This window comes from Manacus vitellinus, unplaced genomic scaffold (genome assembly GCF_001715985.3).
Source record: "Manacus vitellinus isolate BGI_N305 unplaced genomic scaffold, ASM171598v3 scaffold_17_pilon, whole genome shotgun sequence".
NCBI lineage: Eukaryota > Metazoa > Chordata > Aves > Passeriformes > Pipridae > Manacus > Manacus vitellinus.
Window position 1 is genome coordinate 14,680,136 of NW_021939256.1, and position 20,064 is coordinate 14,700,199.

Here is a 20,064-nt window from a genome sequence, read left to right on the forward strand (position 1 = left end):
AGGGATAATGTATTATATCAGTGCTCTCTCTTCATCCACATGGCCAAACACTTTATCACAAAAGGCAACGACACTCATTAAACATGATTTGGCACTGGTAACTCCATGCTAACTGTTCCTCACTCATATGTTTTGAAATGGATTCTAAGAAGTCATAGTCCATAGTTTTTCCAGGGTTTGATGTAAAGGCGATCACCAGATTGTTCTTTCTGCTCTCCTCAAAGACAGATAAATTTTTAGCCTTTCTCTAGTTCTCAGTTACCTCCCCAAAACACCAGCATGACAGATGCCTCACAACTGTATCAATCAGCTTTTCTTGCAGTACCCTTGGGTAAATTCCATCCAGTGTCACAGATCTGAATATATATAAGTTCTCTAAATAGTCCTTACCCTGTTGCTTGCCCATGGTTAGCTTTTCCTTGCCCTTCTTAAAACATGTTGAAATGTACAGGAGTCTAGAAGCAGGATTTACCTGATAAGACTGTAGCACAACCAGTGATGAGTTCTTCGGTCTTTTCCCTTTTATCCATCACTGATTTTTCTTCTCCATGCAGAAATGCACTTACATTCCCCCCAACTTCTTTCACCTTTCAGAATACATATGACTGTAAAATTCCCTGCTGTGACCTTTTATGTCCCTAGTTAGCTCCAGCTGGTCTTTGATCTTCCTCATTTTATCCCCAAATGCAGCTTTACATACTCCTTTGTTGTTCTGCTTTCTACTCCTTTGTCTCTTCTCGTGTTTTCAGGAGGCTTTCTGTTTACCCAGGAAAGGGTTCTGCTATAATTTCTGTACAGCAGTATGGTATGTTCCCAAGTTCCCAACAAGTTGATTGTTTAGGGATTTTTGTTGTGGTGTTTTTTTTCGTTTATTTGTTTTTAATTCAGTGTACACCCTTCAGCTCTGAAACTGCTCCACAGAGGATTCAAAATGCACTGAATGTGTGACTGTCATGATTGGTGCTGGTGTCAGGAGGAATGATCAAAGGTAAGTAGGTATGGTTAACATATGGTTAACAAATGCCTAGGTAGGTATAGTTAACAAAGTTAAAATGGAAAGTATGCCACTACAATTGAGAATAACAATTTAAATGCACAGTCCAGGCCCACGGGAGGTTTATACCAAATGAAATAGTCTACTGCTGGCTGAACGTGCTGATATGAACCTGCTGCAGGTACACCTACCCAGTGCTGCAAGTTACCTTCCAGTTCTACTGCTGACATCATTCCTGTTTCCTGCCTAGGTATCAAGGACTGGCAACAGTAGCACTTCTTTGAGTGAGACAGTAGGAGGAACTGTGCTAAGGCCACTGAATTCATTTCACTCTAACTATGAAAAGAGCAGAGCAAACTTGAAACTGGCATCTCCTGGAAACCATTCTGTTTCTCACTGCAGATTTTGAGCATGAACAAATGTTTATTATTGGTAAGACAGGTTAGTAGTTTGTTTCTCAATGAACACAGGAACTTCAAAAAATGAATAGCACAAGGACAGACCTCCAACAGAGAGGAGTAAATGTGAAATGATTAAGCAAGAAAGGAATGAATAAGCTTAGATGCATGCCAAGAGTCATATTCCCAATACTGCTGCATGTCTGCACCAATGAAAACTCCAGCTGTTCAAATGTCACTGTAAACATGATCAATCTCCTTTCTTTCCTAATATAAGAATAAGAAATAAGGAAAGAATGAAATGTTATTAATACTATTTGAAACTGAGAAGAAAATTGGAGGATAGTTCATTGTTCTCTTCATAACACATTCCTGCACTTGATTTAAGAATGGGAGCTATTAGGTTAGTTTGGATTATAAGGAGCAATGGAAGTCAATTACTTTTATTGTATGGCAGCTACCTCAAAGGTTTTTGATAGATGAAGGTCAGCACATGACAGTTATCAAAGTATTAAATCTATTCAAGTTCCTGCATTTTTTTTTACCTATTATGTCTGATAGCACAAGATGTGGTTTGCATTAGCACTCCCCAAACTCTGTGTACTAACTAGAAAATAACCAGAGTACCTTCATATGAAGTGAAATATATTTACTTTGCTAAAGCATGATCAATTAGAGTTCTCACATATTTGTAGGAGAGGAAACAAAAATCATATCTAGGGATTATGATACTTTGTAACATGTAAATCCTTAGAGTTTATAGTGTAAAGATAATTTACAATAATGATCTACCCAAGCCCCTGAAGAACGGCTGACTAAATAACACATCCACTAGCAATAAAACATAATGATAGGGCTCATGCTATGAAAAACTAACATTTGTTTACATAAATTACCCCCCATTTAGTAATTACATTGTATGTCTGCCATAAGGTCAGGCAAAATGTAACCCTGGCAGAAGTAATACTGCATGTATTATAGTCTAGACAGAGATATGTTGGAGAATTATGGGGATAATTAATCAGCTAATGCTTTCCATGTATTTCATGATATGTAGAGCCACAATTCTAGAATAAAATGTTTGTGCTAAAGCAATCACTCTCCACTTTCTTAAAAGAAATAATACCAACTGCTGTTGGTATTCAGGTCAAAGAGTACCAAAGAAAAGAAAATTTTATAAATACATACAACCTCCCACACAGATGCACACTGATCTTTCTGTTTTATTAGCGAGTAATTATGTGTTTTCATTATAGATAATAATACTAGCAAAGTGTTTAACGTACTTATATATTCAGGTGAACAAATAGTAAAACAAACTGGTAATTTACAGATCATCCATGCATACACAAACGTGACATACAGCAGTAGTATGTATGCCTCTGAACAAGCAGCACTTCATTCACGTGTCTAGTCAAATAAGACACCTAAAACAAGTCATAAATTGCTTTTATAATCAAAGGAAGGAGATTACTTCCCTGAATGCCTCCAAGGTGGAAATGCTGCCTACTTAACTTTGGGTACCCCTGTTCTCTTTATTAAAAAAATATTCAATCAAAAAAAAAACAAACTGGGAAATCTGTGATTAATTCAGTGCCCAAATACTCTATTAGTTCCCTTTTCTATAATCTAATTGAAGGCAAAATCAAAACTAACAGTCCTCTCAAAGGCGAAGGAAACAAAGAAAGCAAATACATTGTTGCTGTAAAAACAATTAAAAATTCCCATGTCATTGCTGCAAATTGTATGAAATTTCAGTTCAGAAAATTGCATTGTTCATGTGAATTTCCCTCTTCCCCATTTCAGAGTTGGTGATCTCAGTGGAAGCCAGGCTCCTGCTGATTTTGCTGGTGGATCTTAGGTCTTGTGTGTGGACCAGTTGTCCTCAGTAACCTCCACAACCTAGTGACAGGGAAGGGTGACACTGAGAGTGGGCTAAGGAGGACTACACTGTTTTCAAAACAGATTCATGTCTAGTACAGAAGACATCATCCTAGTTACCTCACTGTCCTTGATATTAAATTAACAAAGCTGCACCCTCCTTCTTGAATTTGTCCCAGTTGGTTCTTCTCTTAAATTTGTCCCAGTTGATCGTTCTCTTGTGAACAGCAAATTTTCATATAAACTCACAAATATTTGTTTCCGCCTCTTGATCATACTGTAGGTAAATGTAAACAGAGCCATGACACTCTGCTGTGCTCCCTTTATCACATGGGCTATAAAAAGGATGACATCCCACTGTGTTTCTTACCTAAAAATGAGATCTCCCTTGTTTCTGTGGCGTTACAGAAGTTCAACACTTCTGAGGTCACAAGCTGTGCCCAAGGCGAGGCAGCTTTAGATCTCGCTACTCACTGACTCCAAGTGCTCATCTGAGCAGCCTGGAGAGCAACCAGACTTAGCACCAGCAGCTAACCCTAAGTAACTACCAAAAGTGCAAACAATGTTGCACATTTTCTCATATTTGCATCAATTAGAAGACACTCCTTAGAGTGAAGTCTGGCTACCAAAGTCAGCAGGTATCAAAATCAAAGTCAATCAATTTGACCAGTCTACTGAAAAACTTCCTCAACACAAATAAATTATATAAAGTGAACCCAGGGAATTAAGTAATTTGTTTTGTAAATAAATATTTTTATTATCTATTGTATCAGGTATTTTTACTTAATTAGGGGATTAAAAATAAAACCCCAAATTCACATTTGTACATACATAATACTCAGATTGTGCCCTTTCATGACTATCTCTTCTGAAACACTTTCCAAATATTGTTCTTTTACACACATTAAATCAGATATAAAGATGGATGAATGACAGCAGGGGAAGAGGAAGAGGAATTTCACAACGCTACTGTCCTTCAAGAGAAAATGCTGAAGCTGTAACCAACTAACTATAATAAATGACTACCTGACAAAAAGAAATGAGCTGTGAAAGTAAAAAAGCTACACTAGGACAAATACTTCAGAAGTACTTTGTCACTGAAACAGTCTGTCTGTAGTGTGCAATCCTAGCTAAAAATACTATCATAGAATCATTGAATGCTTTGGGTTGGAAGGGACTTTAAAGATCATCTAGTTCTAACCCCCCTGCTGTGGGTAGGGACCCCTTCCACTTGATAAAGTTGCTCAGAGTCCCATCCAACCCAGCCTTGAGCACTTCCAGGGATGGGGCATCCACTGCTTCTCTGGGCAACCTGTTCCAGTACCTCATGGTGCTCACAGTAAAGAATTTATTCCTAATATCTAATCTAAACCTACTCTCTTTCAGTTTGAAGCCATTCCGCCTTTCCCTGTCACTACAAGCTCTTGTAAAAGGACATCTATAAGGCAGATATTAAATATTTTCATAGTACATGCTTAGGCAGTTAAAATACTGGATTTTTTACTTTTTGCTAAAAATAACATGTTTTTTCTTTCCCAAGAAAACTTTCCCAACAGTAATAAAGAACTTGAAAATACAACATGAAGCTAATTTAGGGAAGGCAGTAGGAAAAAAACCGCTAAAATCTACAAACCTCTAGTATCTTTAACTCATTTTTAAAGAGAGAAGTCTTCCACCTTGCTTACCATATTAGACAGAAACTTAGCACAGACTTTTCTGGCAGAAGATATGAAAATCTTCTCCTCCTGTGCTGATGTTGCCTTTCTGAGGCACTGTCCACAAGGCTGTGTGTGTATCAATGAGCAGTAGCTGGAAATCAGCATCACCTTATACCTTGCCTGAGCTTAGAACCTGCTCACTCCATGTGTGTGAGTGTTAGTTTGTATTATGTTCACAGAAGTATTCAAATTGGATAAAAATGATGAAATTGAACTGAATTAGTGAAGGACATCACTTGCTTTTTATTTCAGTCTTTAAGAAGCCTCAATTTATTCCCAAATAAACTGTCCACTTTGCTAATCCTCTCAGAAAGTGAGAAATCAATTTTATTGCAAGTAATGGTCTTCATTTTTCTTTATCAATGTGTTCTTACTATATTGTCCTCTCTGATAAAAAACCCAAAACTTACAAAATGTTAAAACTCCTGTATGGAGATGTGCAGTGACAATAAGAATGCCATCTCAACATTTGCTGGGCAAAGTTTCATAAAAGATGACATTCAGAAATGAGCTTCTGCTTTTTGGTCTTCAGACATTCTGAGTGGACTGCAAACTAAGCAGGCCTGGCAGTTCGCAGCCTATTTTATCACACCCCTCAGGAGCTGTATTTTTATTTATTTACTTATTTCATCAGAAGGGTTCCTGGGAAAATATTTCCAAAACAGATAAAAGTAGCAAAGCTTGTAAGTGTGGTTAGTAGGGACTGCAGGCCTTAGGGCTTCAGTGCTACAGTTATTATGGGAGAACATTTCTCACCAGCTCTCAGTAGCTCACCAACTTTTAGACATGTGGAATGTCATCAAAGCCTTCTTGTGGGAAAAGACTTGAGCGCTGGCTCAGCTTGAGTTGTTGGCATTAATTACTCTTGCGCCTGAAGTGAAACAGTTCACATGCCCACAACATTATGAAAGGAGGTGATAAAATGCTTACTCCATGATGCTGGCTGGCTTATCCAGAAGGATGAAGCAAGCTCAGAGTACCTCAAATACACCTCTCTACTGTAAATCCTCAGACTGAGCAAAGAGACCAAATGACCTTCTCACTCCTAAGCAAAGTATCTTCAGATTTTAAGCCATGTATCATAAAATAAAGAGGGGAAGCTGCAGAAGTACACCCAGCCTTTCCTTCTCCATGCAGAGCTGGGTTTTTACATGTCCCTCTTTCATATTGCCTAGTAATCCAAACAGTTTTAACAGTTTTAACAGTTTTAAGTGTAGTGAGTTTCTGTGGCTGGGTTTTGGTAGCAGGGGGGGGCTAGACAGAACTGGTTCCATCTCTTCAACTTCCCATGCAGTGAATGCATGGCATGCTCTAAAATACATGCGGTGCCACACTGGCTTAGGGGACTCTTCTCAAGAAGAAAACAGCTGTGCCACTGTGATATTCAGCTCTGCACTGGACAGCAAGAAGCAGACCCGTTATTGTCAGCTGGGCTTGGAGTCAGCTCAAATCTAGTCAACAGCACACCAAGACTCAGATCATACTTAATTACAGTGTCTGTCATGGTAACACTTGTTACCGCACAAATGAAAACTGTTCTGAAATTAAATAAACCCCACAAAGTCTAAGCCTTTTCACAATTCAATTTCACTTTCTTCCGAGCATTCCACACAGTTTAAACCTCTGACAGAAGGAAATGTAAATTAACACTACCTAACTATGCAAATATGAGTGGACATTTAATTTTCACATTAGGCACTAGCTAACCAGCAGGCATGCAACCTGAGAAGAATTAAAATTACCAAAAGCTGGAAAAATAATCAGTCATTCAAAATGTACTTGAGGTATTTAACACACCCCACATCGAAGGTTAGGACCATTCAGCCTAGGAGGTGGCACTTGGTAATTCTGTCATTGTTGCTGAGCCTAAGAATATCATAAGATGCAAGAAAAGGTACTGAGGCACATTCATTCTTTTCATAAATGTGTGTATGACACCAGGTCGAGTTCTTGGGGTTTTTTCCCTAAAAAAACACATGTACATTCATGTAACGAGAATAACAGATGCTAATTGAAGAATAGGAGCTAAATTTCAGCGAGGTCCTAAGTTAGCACACTCTGACATATAGGTCCAGTATTTCCAATTTGTATCCAAACATGAAGTCTCACTGACACGAGTGAGTTTCCTTGTTTGCCCAGGGATCAGATAAATAGTACTTTGAAGATGGATGTTGACAGATCACTTTTTGGCTATCTCCGTGCAAAATCAATACACTGGGAGTTTGTTCTGCATTTGAGGGCAGATTTTCACAGAGTAGCTCAGCATCTCAGATAAAATGAAGTAACCACCATAGCTTATTGTATTTTTTTAAGTACAGGAAAGAGAAAAGTGTCTGGAGGCATGCTATACTATATACTTTCAGACCAGAAAAAGAATACAAGGAGCATTCCATAACATTATTTTAGAAACAAAATTTAAGATCTTAAAGCTTGAGCCCAGAATGAACTTCCAGAGCAATGTGAAATTTGTAGCATCAGTTTGGTATGTTAAAAATAATGCTTTTACCAGGAATGCTGAAAAAGTATTAAGCTTCAGAGTGCTATTTGAATGCCACAGCTATAATTAATACAGTATGACCTTGTATAAACTTTATAAATTTGTTCATGAATATGCAAAGTAGGAGTAACTACACTGTGAAGAAAAAGTGGGGTGTTTAAGTGTCTGACACAGCTACACATTTAATTCTGTCGGTACTTTTCCCTTGAGTATTTTCTGAATAAAAATATTACAGCAGTAATCAGAGGACATGATCTATTCATACTAAAATATCTTTCTCCCCCTGTGTCTTAACACTAGACTTTTATTTCAGCTATATTTCTGAACAACTGTAGCATTCCAGAAGGAACAATCTCTTTAATATCTTGCAGAAATTAGCCTTCGAAACTTCAGGCTTAACTGGGATGCAATCTTTGTGGCCTCTCAGACTGGTTTGTGACTTTTTTTCAGGACTGGACTTTTCAGCTTCTTGTAATTGCTGGGACCCAGGTGTAAAAATGATACAATTTTAGTAAGAATTTAAGTTTTAGTGAAAAGGGATTGAATGTCACAAAAATCAAGACACTAAAGCTAAGCTTTTCTTTGGTTTCTTGACAAGGCCTTCCTCTGCACTGACTTTCAACTCCAGGTCCCAGAGAAATTCTCAAGATGAGGAGAGCCCTCAGGAGCATGTGTACTTTTCCACAATGGACATACCAGTATCGCCAGTATAACCCTGAAGCTTAGGAACTCTCTAACTTGATTCAACATTGTAGTTATGGCCAAATGGTGTTTAATTTATTAATGGTGTGCCACGTGGTAGATTATGCAAAATACAATGTGTTTCATCACATTACCTTCACATAAAGAGGCTAGATACTTGCAATCAAATCTTCTGATCTCATTGTTCTTGGATGTTAATTATAGCAGTTTTGTAATTTTAATAGCTCAAAATGTATTAAAAAGACAAGAACAGTGGTGATGACTCCTTTTTGTAGGATAAGACTGGATTTGAAGAGGTTAAGAGGAGGAAAAATTTCAAGTTTGGATTTGGAAGTAGATAAACCTGTTCCAGTATCTCTCTAGGTAGTTTTCTCTCTCCCATGTCTCTAGTTTGCTGGAACTGCTTTTAGCAAATGTCCCTCCCTTGAGTAGGCTGCCAGTGGAAATACACAATTAATTTGAGTTTTGGATTCTGACAGAAAGCATGGGCTTTGGACAAAATGGTAAGGTCAGCCTGAGAAGAGCTCCTGGGCTTGAGAAAAGCACAGGAAGTACTAAGATGGGTTGGTAAGTCCAGCATCTCTATATCCACCACAGAATCCACAGGGATGGACAAAATGTGACTGTTTTGTTAATAGGAGGAGAATCATAAAATCAGCAGCAAAGCTCCTGGACCTACTGAACGAAACCAGCTCCATTTATACTCAACAGAAAATATTCAGAGCTTGCACCAGTCAGTAAAGACAGAAAGGTATTGCAGCTCCCATAATCTGCCCTTCTATATCTGAATGCATATACGCAAAAACACGCATATAAACGTGCACATACATACATGTATCATTTTAGTCTTTTCAGAAACATGTTTCACATATACATATGTGTCTTCATGTATGTTTCTTTAGAAACTAAACAGATGATAAATAATACAGTCTGTGCTATTTATTTTAAGCTGCCCCCCCCATCTCATTTTGTCAGTATGCAGCAGAATGTTCTATTCACAACAGATTACAGAAGGTCCTAAGAATAGGAATCGATAGACTTTGGATGCTTAGAAGAGAACTGGAGGAGAAATAGGATGGTGAGAAAAATGCATTAGCTGTAAATGTTTGTGAAATAGATCATTCACAAACAAAACAGTTAAAACCACTTGATATTAAGGCTTCACAGTTAACATATTTTTTTGCATCTAAACCCAGATTAGAACTTTAAACTAGTAAAGTCTTAAAATTCTTTAAAGTCCTCAGATAATATAATATTATGTTAACTCAAATTGATCTTAAATTCAGAGAAAAACAAAGTTCCACCAGATTGTACATCACGACAAAACTCTTGAAAATATTTTTGCCTGGGACTTTTTTCAGTTAAGTTTCTGGACAGGGATCTATAGCTTTATGATAAGTAAGCTTGAAGTTTCAGGTTAAGACAACATTATGCAATGTGTCTCCTGTTGATTTTTAAATTTCTGATTAGAGATTGTAACCCCCCATAAACAACTGAGATTCCAAATTCAGTTTTCACCTGACTATCCCTAATAAGTTTAAGTAAATCAGAAACTATAAACCAAAGATATGGTATTTCCCGAGCACAAATAACGCAGTCACAGCTGAAATCCAAAAGGAAAAAAAAGAAGTCAAACTTTACCAGAGCTTAATGAGGTAAGGTACTAGCATCACAGTGGGGAGGCAAGTAAATTGGGTGCTTACTCCAAGCACACGTCACACTGAGGTCTGGCAATTTATGAAAGACGAATATTTAAATTTATAAATGATAGGTATAATGCTGTATTTAGATCTCTGAATTATCTAAACAATTTCAAAGCATTCAAACTATGTAAAATTAATTCATACAATATTGTATTAAAACTGTTTTCCTTTTTCAAATCAGAAAAGTATGCAAAGTGCAGTTTTTAAATAACATCTTTAAGGAACAGAGAAAATAAAAGGAAAAGAGAGTCTGTTGTTGCTCCTATTTTTTGCATGATCTCATAACGACTTCATTTGGATTACTGGGTGACTGGAGTTATAGATTAGTTATAGTCTATAACTGGTTAGGAAAGATAATGAATAAGCAGACAGGAATACTAAAAATTGTAGTTAATAACCAACTTTTTAATTGAAAAAGCATAAGAAATTCTCATCAAGAAGTGGAGAAAGGTGAAGATCAGCAGAAGGAATAATAGTGTGCAGTGAAAAAACCACAAAAACAAAGATCTGACTATTCCTGTAAAACGGCCATTGCAAACTACTTATTAGCATTGTATATGGCACAGATTAAATTACGGCACCTCTCAGATATTATTTAAAGTTTTCAGCAGTGAATACACAGACAATCAAGTCACAGAAGACTGATTAAAATCCAAACCCAAATCCTCCTGGCATATTTACTAGCATTAAACCTATGTAGTACAACCTGATGTCTCTAAAGTCTGTTAACATTACATATTCAGAAGCATTTGTCAAGCATGCTGAATACCACTGCTCTTCCTCTGATACTGTCACTGATAAACTTGATGCAACTGAATTTTAACTGTGTCCCCTCAAAAATGAGCTCTAGCAAAAGCAGAAAAAGAAAACAACAGAGGACAAAAAAACCACAGTCTTAGAAAAAATTCTTCTGTGGAAGATGACAATGAATTTCCCATTTACCAGATAAACACAGCACTATCTGAGCCAGCAACCACATTGCATCTTCCTGATTTACTTCCCTTGTCAAGTGAGATCTTTAAATGGAAATGCGAAACTTGTAACTAGTCCCAAGTGGAAACTGTGATAGCTGTTCAATTTATTGAGGGTGGTGGCTATTTAAGGAATGCTAGCTAAAGTACACTAAAGTACTACCAGAACAGAACATGCAAGACTCCAATCATCTCCACAGAACTTTATGATACTTTTTTCTGTCATTCACTGTTTCCACCAGCTTACAGTCCCATTACATTACATGAATTCAACATAAGAATCCAGTTACTATCTCAGAGGTCAGTATCTACTTTTCTTTCCTGTAAAAACTCAAACTTGACATTTTGCTTATCTTCAACAGCGACTGGGGAAAGGTAAACAAGAAAGTTCCCGCTGGTGTGAAGCAGTAATAAGTTTCAACCCTCTCCAAATGTTCTGGCTCCGCCAAAGAGCATCCATACAGACTCAGTGGGATGAAACTAACTTAAGAAGATGGATGGAGGCCAAATAAATATCTGAAGCCATTAGGAGGACATAAAGGTGCCTATGGGAAATAGGGAGGGTTTGATATTAGAAAGATATTAAAAAGCCATACTATGATTGAAGGGCCTGGTTTTAGAAAGAAGACCAACCTGCTCAGGACAGCATTTGAGCTGCCGCTACAGCTACCTGGGAAAGACTCAAGAGTTATAATATGCACAGTCTTTTGCAGGCAGATATGAGCTTATTTCGCAGGAGCTGACCAGAAGCCATTCTGCTATGACAGCATACCATCAAGCACTTGGTAGTAAGCCTTGCTGCAAAGCAGTGTGTATTAGATTAGGCAACGTACCCTTCTCATGTGGCCCCAAGTCCTCAGGCTGACCCAGAATGCAGGCTACAGTAAGCTCACATCAGTTTGCAAATGGGCGTGCACATACACTCACAAGAAAAAAAAAAAAGAGAAAGAAGAAAGATTTCAAGACCAGTGTGCAAATGAATCCATCAATTATGAGGTAGGAAGAACTGAGATTTGCAGGATCAGGGATGAGCATCAGTCCCTGAGAAGCAGTTGGGAAAAATTAACAGGAAGATGGAGCTTACGGTGTGGGGAGATCAACACCAGACATGCTTGGTCAGAGAAGGGGTACTGTGAAGCCCCAAATTTATAACAGATGCTTCTTTTCAGAGGCAGCTCTTTAACTGAGATACATTGGAAATGTGAGACGTATAATGTGGTACAGGTCTTTGTGTAATAACTTCTGTCACAGTGATTTGAACAACTTTTTTTTCTAGTGATTTGAATGCAATACTCATTTCAAAGTCAATACAACTCAGATACTAATACCTGGCTTCAGTCATATACCTCAAGATAGCTGGTACTCACATAATCACATTTGCATTGTCCAATACAAGTATATTTGCAGTATATAAGTTATTACCTTCTATCTTTCATTCTCTTCTGATTACATATAAACCACCAATAATATTTATTACTTTTTCCCTTAAACTTTTCAAATACTACTTTGGAAAGGGAGAAATTTTTTTTTATGAAAGGCCACAAAGACAAAAAGGTACTTGCTACAGATATGTAAAAAAAAATACTGCTATTTCACTTTGCCTCCTATCAATTTATTTTTTTTTATTTTACTCTTCAATGGATAATGTATGCTTTGGCTGCAGCTTACAACAGATTGTATTACTGATACAGACTATTCACTTTGTTATTTCCTGTGATGCATGTAAAATATTAACTAATCAATTTACGTGTCTCTGAGATGGACTACAGATTATTTTCTCCAATATACCTGGAGGAAAAAAATCAATGCTTAATATCCTAAAATATTTCTAGAAAATGATATGCATTGGAATTCAGAAAGTGCTATGACTCAATCTTTTAGTAAGATTTTGTCAGAACTGAAACTCTTCTTACTCATCATATTTTTATTCTCACATCCACAGGACTTTTAGGAATGGACAGATCAAACTGCACATATTTATATAAGTGCATGTTGGCATTGCATATACAAGTTTGGCATACAATTATAAACATAAATAATTATCATACTTGTTAAGGATCTATTTAAGACTTCTACTTGTACAATGTTAAATTGGTTGGTCTCTTATTGAAATTAATTTCTCATCTTCACAGAGTAGAAAAAAATCTACTTTGTATATTTATCATAACTCCAGCAATGGTATCTGGAACTTTATGACCTTACTTTTTGGTAGCATCTTCATTACTTTTTGTGCTGATTAAATTGGGCATAATAGCGAGAACATATTGACTTGACTTAAGCAAATGGGGAAACAGGGTAAATCTACAAGGAAGAAAACATATGTAATATACAAGCTTGGGTGAAAGCAGCTAAGAAAAGAAAAATAGAAAACCCCCAGCAGTCTTTCTAGAGATTGTTTTTGAATGTCCTGCATCTTCTTTTTTAATTTATTTCTAACTTTAAGTTTACATCACTGAAAGTCATCAACTTTGCTGACATACACACCAATCACTGACTTTACAGGTGCCTAAGAATAAGAAATATCAATTCAAACCAAAGCAAGGTAAAGCAGATGTTTTGCAGTACTCACCTTAGGCACCCTGTGGCATTGCGCAGCACCTGGGATGAATGGAGCTGTATTTTATGATCATCCTGGAGCGGAGAGTTTTCCCATCCAGAGTGAGGGATGATCACTGCGTTGGTCAACACTGCGAGGGCATCCTGGATGATTGGCATTTTCAGTGCATCACAGGAGGATAGATTCCAGAGAACTCCTACAAAGAAATAAAAGTACTAATAATTAACATTAAAAAAAAAAAAAGTTTAAATAGTTTTTGTTTTAAAAAACCCAAATCAAAACAATATATTTCACAGCATTGGTGTGCTTAATTAAGCTGTTTCTGTCAAGAATAAACCAGACTACATGTGAATAGGGCTGACTGATACCTGCACACTTTTGCAGTGAGAATACAGTTTTGAATACACAACGTGTAGTCACAGTAACCCTGGAAATTTCTCAGAGCTAAGCCTAAAAACTGAGCAGCTGGTTATGATCTAGGTCTACACAGGTTGTAAAGCACACACGAAATGAAGGAGTATTATAAGGAACTTTTTAGGGCTTGGTCTTCAGATATCTTCTTTGTAAGTAAAATTAATAAAAACAAATAGCAGAAAACAGGTTCTGATTTATACTAAAACTTTCACTGTTCATAGATACACATTGAGAGAACAAAATCACCCTGTGATCTTCAATGTAATGCAAGTAACTGTCTAGGTTAGTTGGTACTATAAGCAAAAAGACTTTCCTCACAACCTGATACAGCAGTATGGTATTATCCAAACCTTCAACAAGTAATTTTTCATTTTGTAAATATTTTACTATACAAATGTACAGACAATTACTGTTTTTATACAGAAACAAGCTTAATGGTGCAAGGCACAAGGAGATTTACTGAAGTTCAAAAAAAAATCAAACCCCCTTCTCCCTCAATTCATAATGTGTCAAAGAAAAGGAAGAGAAATCAAGAGCCAAAGCTTTCTGAGCACGGCTGCAAAGATCAAGGTCACTGCTGATGTGTGACACAGAAAGCAGGCAAGAAATTGTTGGGAGCAAAAGACACCCTGCTTTCCATTCCCTTGTATATATTTGTGTACTTGCTGGGAAAGATTTTTGTGCTGTGTCAAGAGCTTGCTGCTGCAGGGCAGCTGCTAGTTCTTGGGGAAGCTGGAGGGCAATATGTGGTTATGAAGAATGAGTGGTCTTTATTTTAGGCCAGCATCCTCCCAGGAGCAGCTGGAAGAGCAAGCCTGACTCTTCATCACATTCCCCTTGCCAACATTTGTCCTCTTCTCTAGAATCCAAACCTACTCCTCCCTAGTCTCCTTCCAAAAGGACAGTAGCTTGGCCCCATACCTGGCCTCGAGTGGCAAAAATGAGTTTTGACTTTATGTCCATCAAGTCTTCAACCAAAAGAGAAGAATTATTCTAATCACTATATATAAGTGGTTACAAGTATGAAGGCTACAAAAAAAGTCTAAGTGAGTGGTAGGGAGCAGAAAATGCTGAAGGAAGACCTTAGGACAGACATTTATAAATATAGGTAGCAAGAACACCACTTGCTCAAGGCTTTCTTTAGCATTCTGTGGTTTGACAGAGCAGTGTAATTAACAGGAATCAACCTACATTTTTGGGTTTCCCTTTAAAATTAACTGCAGTTATACAATTTTATGTTTAAATTATTTTATATGGAACTGTCTGCAAAGATGATTACACAGTTTAATGGAAAAATTTTGATCAGCATACTAATAAAAAACCACGTTAAAATAATCTGCATGAGGCAGAGAGACTTTACCTACAGACCAAAAAAAAAAAAGCAGAAATAAGAATACTGTTCTTATTTTCATTTAAGAAATGCTACTTTTTAAAGAAAAGAGCTGTCATTTAAATTTTGTTCGGAATGTCTTTATGAAAAGGAATTCCATATTTAAAGGACCTCCATAAACATATTTATACTCACTTTTCATGACCTGTTCTTGGCAAGCTTTATTGGCACATCTCCTATTCTTGAAATACCTAGCTTTTTGCTGGTTTTAATCAGTAAAAACAACAATGTGGTTGCCTTTTTTTTTTACATTTATCTAGACAGATGTAAATGATATGCATGCTATAAAAGCAGAGAATCAGAATGCAAATCTTTCCCCTTTTTTGGGTTTAACTTAGTTCTTATGTAAGACAATATGCTGCATCTTTGTGAAGAAGTCCTATTTTGAAAGTGAAGCAGCAGAATGCTCTGATGGCAAACAATCAGTACTTTGGGCTTCAAGAACTAGTCATGAACTGGAAAAGCAGAAAAGAATATAAAAGAAGCAAACACAAGAGACTTGTCTAGTAAAATGCTTAAAAACGTATATGTCTATACTATTTTCTATTCACTGCAGGTTCTTGCTAATTAAAAGCAAACTCACATAAACATCATAATAAGTTGATATTGAGGAATAGTTGAGATGCCTAGAAATATTCTCTAAGCCCTCTTTCTCTCTGGTTTCACAAACTAGAAATTAAACCTTCAGAGTAAGAGTCTGATAGGACCAGCAGGCTAAAATAGCTATTCTACCTTCCCCTAAAATGATTTGAAATCAAGGCAGAATCAAGCAAAATGGCACTGCCCAGTAAGCCTGGTGCCATCTTCAAAGTTTTTGCTCTTCACAGTTTTAAGGTGTGAGATAATCTTCTTCCACCCTAGAACAATGAATTTTATATAATTTTAAGACTGAATACTACCAACCACACGAATGAAATAACCCACCAACTTTCTTCTGACAAGTTAAAATTTATTCTCAGAAGCAGTAAGTCTGCTACTTGCTGAGGCTGGCGTTCTACATGTCTCATTGTAACCTTCCTTAATTAAGGATTTGCAGTTATGAAAGGGCACTGGCAATTCACTTCCCATTGTTTTGGCTGAGGATGACCTGGAGTTAGATTTATGTGGGGTCTGAGAAGATGATCCATTGCCTTGACTTTGCAAGAGAGAGTGACAATAAAATAAATCTTTCACCTAAGGCACTTTACATTATGGAACTACCTGTTCACCACATGACTATGAATATATTTTTCAAGCATGCATACGACATACCCTTTAAGACTACAGTAAGAAGCTGGTTACTGAGACATTTGACACTGTCATGGTTTGAATCTTGTTTTCCCCCAGAGGCTAAGAAAAGTGGTAGACCCCAAGGGGTGGAAACCCCTGGAAGTTTTGGAGTTCTGTCCAATGGGCGCTCCTGCAAAAATGTCAACATCCCACAATCTCACCGGAAGAGATGAGTTGTAGTTTGTTGTTGGGAGGAGAGGTGGCCATGTTGTAGAGCCACGAGGAAGGGGCTTTGAGCCCCTTGGGCCCTCTGGGGCCTCCCAGCCCCTGGCTGGGGGCTGCAGGGACCTGGAACAGCATAAAGCTGGGCTAGGTGCCTGTAGTTATGCCGGGAGATGTTTTCTCCATGGGCACAGAGCAGCAGCGGGCACTGACCAGAGAAACGGTGGCAGAGAGCCAGAGATAAGAACCTGAACTGAAGGAGCAGCAGAAGCAACATGCAGCACCAGAGAAAGGACTCCTGGAAGGAGAGCCGGGAGAAAGAGAGCCAGCAGCCTGAGAGACAGAGTTCTGGGGGTAAGACTGTACCAGATCCCCTAAAACTCCCTTGAGACCCCTCTTGGAGAAGAGGGACATGGACTCCTACTTTGGAGAGCAGTTTTGGACATGCAGCACCGGAGTGAGAGAGGAGCTGAGAAGCTCAGAGCATCCTGGAGCTGGACTGGGACGGCCAGAGGAATGCGGGGGGAGTTGACCTTGGCTCCCACCCCCCCTTGCACTGCTGCCACGGTGGCAGCCTGAAGGCAGGGCACAGAGGCCCTGCAAGGAGCTGAGTCTCCTGGAGATACCAGACCGTCACGAAGACCCCCCTGTGTCTTCGTGATATGACGTGGTGTTACGACCTTGTCTGGGGTTACGAAGCCCACGAAGACCCCTCGGTTGGAGGCGATGGGGCCGAGAGAGAGGCTTGGATACCTCCCTCGTGAGTGCTGGCAGAAAGCCAGCTATCAGCTGCTGCATGTGGAGAAGACAGACAGACTGCTGCCTCAGAAGATGCTGCTGCTTAAGGACTGGAAGGGATCTGTCCTTCTTTCCCTCCTGGACTTTTATTTGGAGGGGGACTTTTATTTGGAGGGGAGAAGAGATCTGATCAGTGTAAATACATATGTCATGGTAGAGATAGTTGTGATCGTGTGTATAATGTGATATGATATTTATTTGTACAGTCATTGTAATATATTCCCTTTCCCCCACTTTGAGTCTGGTGTGTTTTGTCTGGAAAAACCCATCTCATATTAGGTTGAGATGTGGGAGGGGGAATGGAGCTAGGGAATTGGATTTTGGGGTTATCTCAAACCATGACAGACACCTTACTCTGAAAGCCTTGATTGAAATGGGTTTCTGAGCACAACAAGTCTGCAATAGCCTCTGAGGTGCCTTGACTCCCTCCTAAAAAATCTGCATGTCATCAGATGCCCCCAGGAAGGGGAGGGACTGGACTCACCAGTGACTCTTGACAAAGGGTGAGACTCACCCTGCTCTATACAAGAAGAGAGCTGTTAATCCAGCAACTCACTAGTCCAACTCAATAGTTTAGCATTTGCAGACTGACTCTTGTAAGACATATGAAATAAAGAACAAATCAGTGTTGAACATCTCTTACTTAATCACTTGCATTCATAGTATCTTTTCTCCTTCTTGCTTTTAAAGCTGTGAGGCATTTAGAGTAGGCATTTTGTGTCCCCTTTGCAGATCCCTTTAGGTTGTACTGGATGCCTTGTAGAAAGACAAAATCAGCTACACCAGACTGAACATATCTCTAGTCACAGGTTGAAGTTTTTCACCCTTACATATAACAACTTGAAATACAATGAAAAAGTATCTTGCAATCTCATTTTAAGCTTAAAACTTAGGAGAAACTGGTATTCAGAAGGTATTCAGTTGGTTCCAGTTGGAAGATGGATTTTGTATCCGAGTATCAACTACCAGTCTGGCAGATACCAGATGAAGGACTTTTAGAGGAGTTTACAGGAATGCTTGCTATGGAGATCTTATTGCATCAAGTTACATCTTCTGAAGTAGCTTATCAGAGGACATGCACCTGCTATGGTCAAGAGGTTATTTATCGCATTAAATGTAAATCATCTCTTCTAAGAAGGCCTTTCACAGATAACAACAACCAAATTTAAAAAATGCTTATAAATTTTGAAGAAAGGTTATAATTGACTTTTTAAAAGACATAACTCCACAGATATAGTTCATTAAAAAAACTACACATAGATTCTAAAATCTATTAAGGCAATTTAGGTTTGTTGCCACTGCTAGAGGGAACTGAGAGAACACAGAACCAGGAAAGTTTTTATTTAACTTTCTCTTAGACAAAGTCCAGAAGATTGAAAACAAGACCAACCCTTTTAAAAGCACAGTCCAGGCTGATGAGATGTTACTACTGTTTAGCAGACAAAGCCATACTTTCAGCTTAGAAACAGCATTTCTTCTTACATAAATTAACTTAAGCTATTACAATAGATACCACATCACTTACCCTAAAGGATCAATGGATTAATGGAGCAGTCTGAGCCAAAACACCATAATCTCTGAATCATGCTGTAGCTCAAACTCATCCTGATTAAACACTTCAATGAATTTTTCCAGTGTTTTAATCAAACTGGTACTCACATATGTATACCTATAGTCAGATATAACTGAAGACCTGATAAACCACACGCTACCCTTATTCAATTCAAAGTTAAGAAAATAGAGATCATACTCTTCTATGTATGATATGTATGTAAAAGAATATTATCCTAGTAAGGGAGCACGTGCAAAATCAGGGAAGTCTAACCAATTATTTAGTGCATGATTTAATGCTAACTCAAATTATGACTTTTATATATATAAACAAACCTCTTAGAACAACTTAGACTACAAATATAAATGGAAGCCAAGAAACTGGACAAGTCATCTTTTCCAAAAAGCATTACCCCTGCTACACTGCCACTATACATATACTATATTGTGCTGCAAAATATGTACTTGCCCAAATAAATGATATGATAAAGAAATTGTAAGTAAATGAATATTATTAGGAGAAATAAGACTTTGATTCTTCTCAATAAGGGATGTTTAAGTCAACCTTAAATTTATATTATGTTTTTGCTTATTAAATATTCTTTGCAAAAATAAAAATCCAGAAGTCTTCCAACACATCCAGGTTTTTCTTTTCCATCATAATTCAATAGTTTGGTCATGGACTGATGCAGAAAACCATTTGAAACTGCTGGGAGGTTGCATCACAGGAAGAGTGAACAGAGCATTGGCAGGCTTTTTTGTTTATACGCTGAAGGCAAAGGGATACTACAGGGAGTCTCCCTCATGAACATGCCAATTAAGATTGAAATCTGAGTGCTAAATACTCTGCACAGAAGCCAAGCACAAGGGATCTTTTGCTGGAGTCCTTAGGAAAAGCATTTTCTACCCCAAGCTCTCATTTGCTGGCAGCTTTGGCACTTGGAGCCCCCACTGTAACTGCAGGGCTGCTCTGCAGAGCTGGATCCACTCCCTGGCAGCAGATGTGGGCTCCTGATGTATTACAGCGGTTCTGCTATAGAGATGCTGGATATCAACTAC

At 38.0% G+C, this 20,064-nt stretch overlaps 1 protein-coding gene across 2 annotated transcripts in view; it reads right to left on the minus strand.

The window, feature by feature from the left end:
* CTNND2 (catenin delta 2) overlaps positions 1–20,064 on the minus strand; it is a 244,047-nt gene that overhangs the window by 111,230 nt on the left and 112,753 nt on the right. For both annotated transcript variants that reach the window (XM_029958914.1, XM_029958913.1), the window contains one exon: positions 13,434–13,617. In XM_029958914.1, coding sequence (XP_029814774.1) covers positions 13,434–13,617 — 184 coding nt within the window. The remainder of the gene's footprint in view (positions 1–13,433; positions 13,618–20,064) is intronic.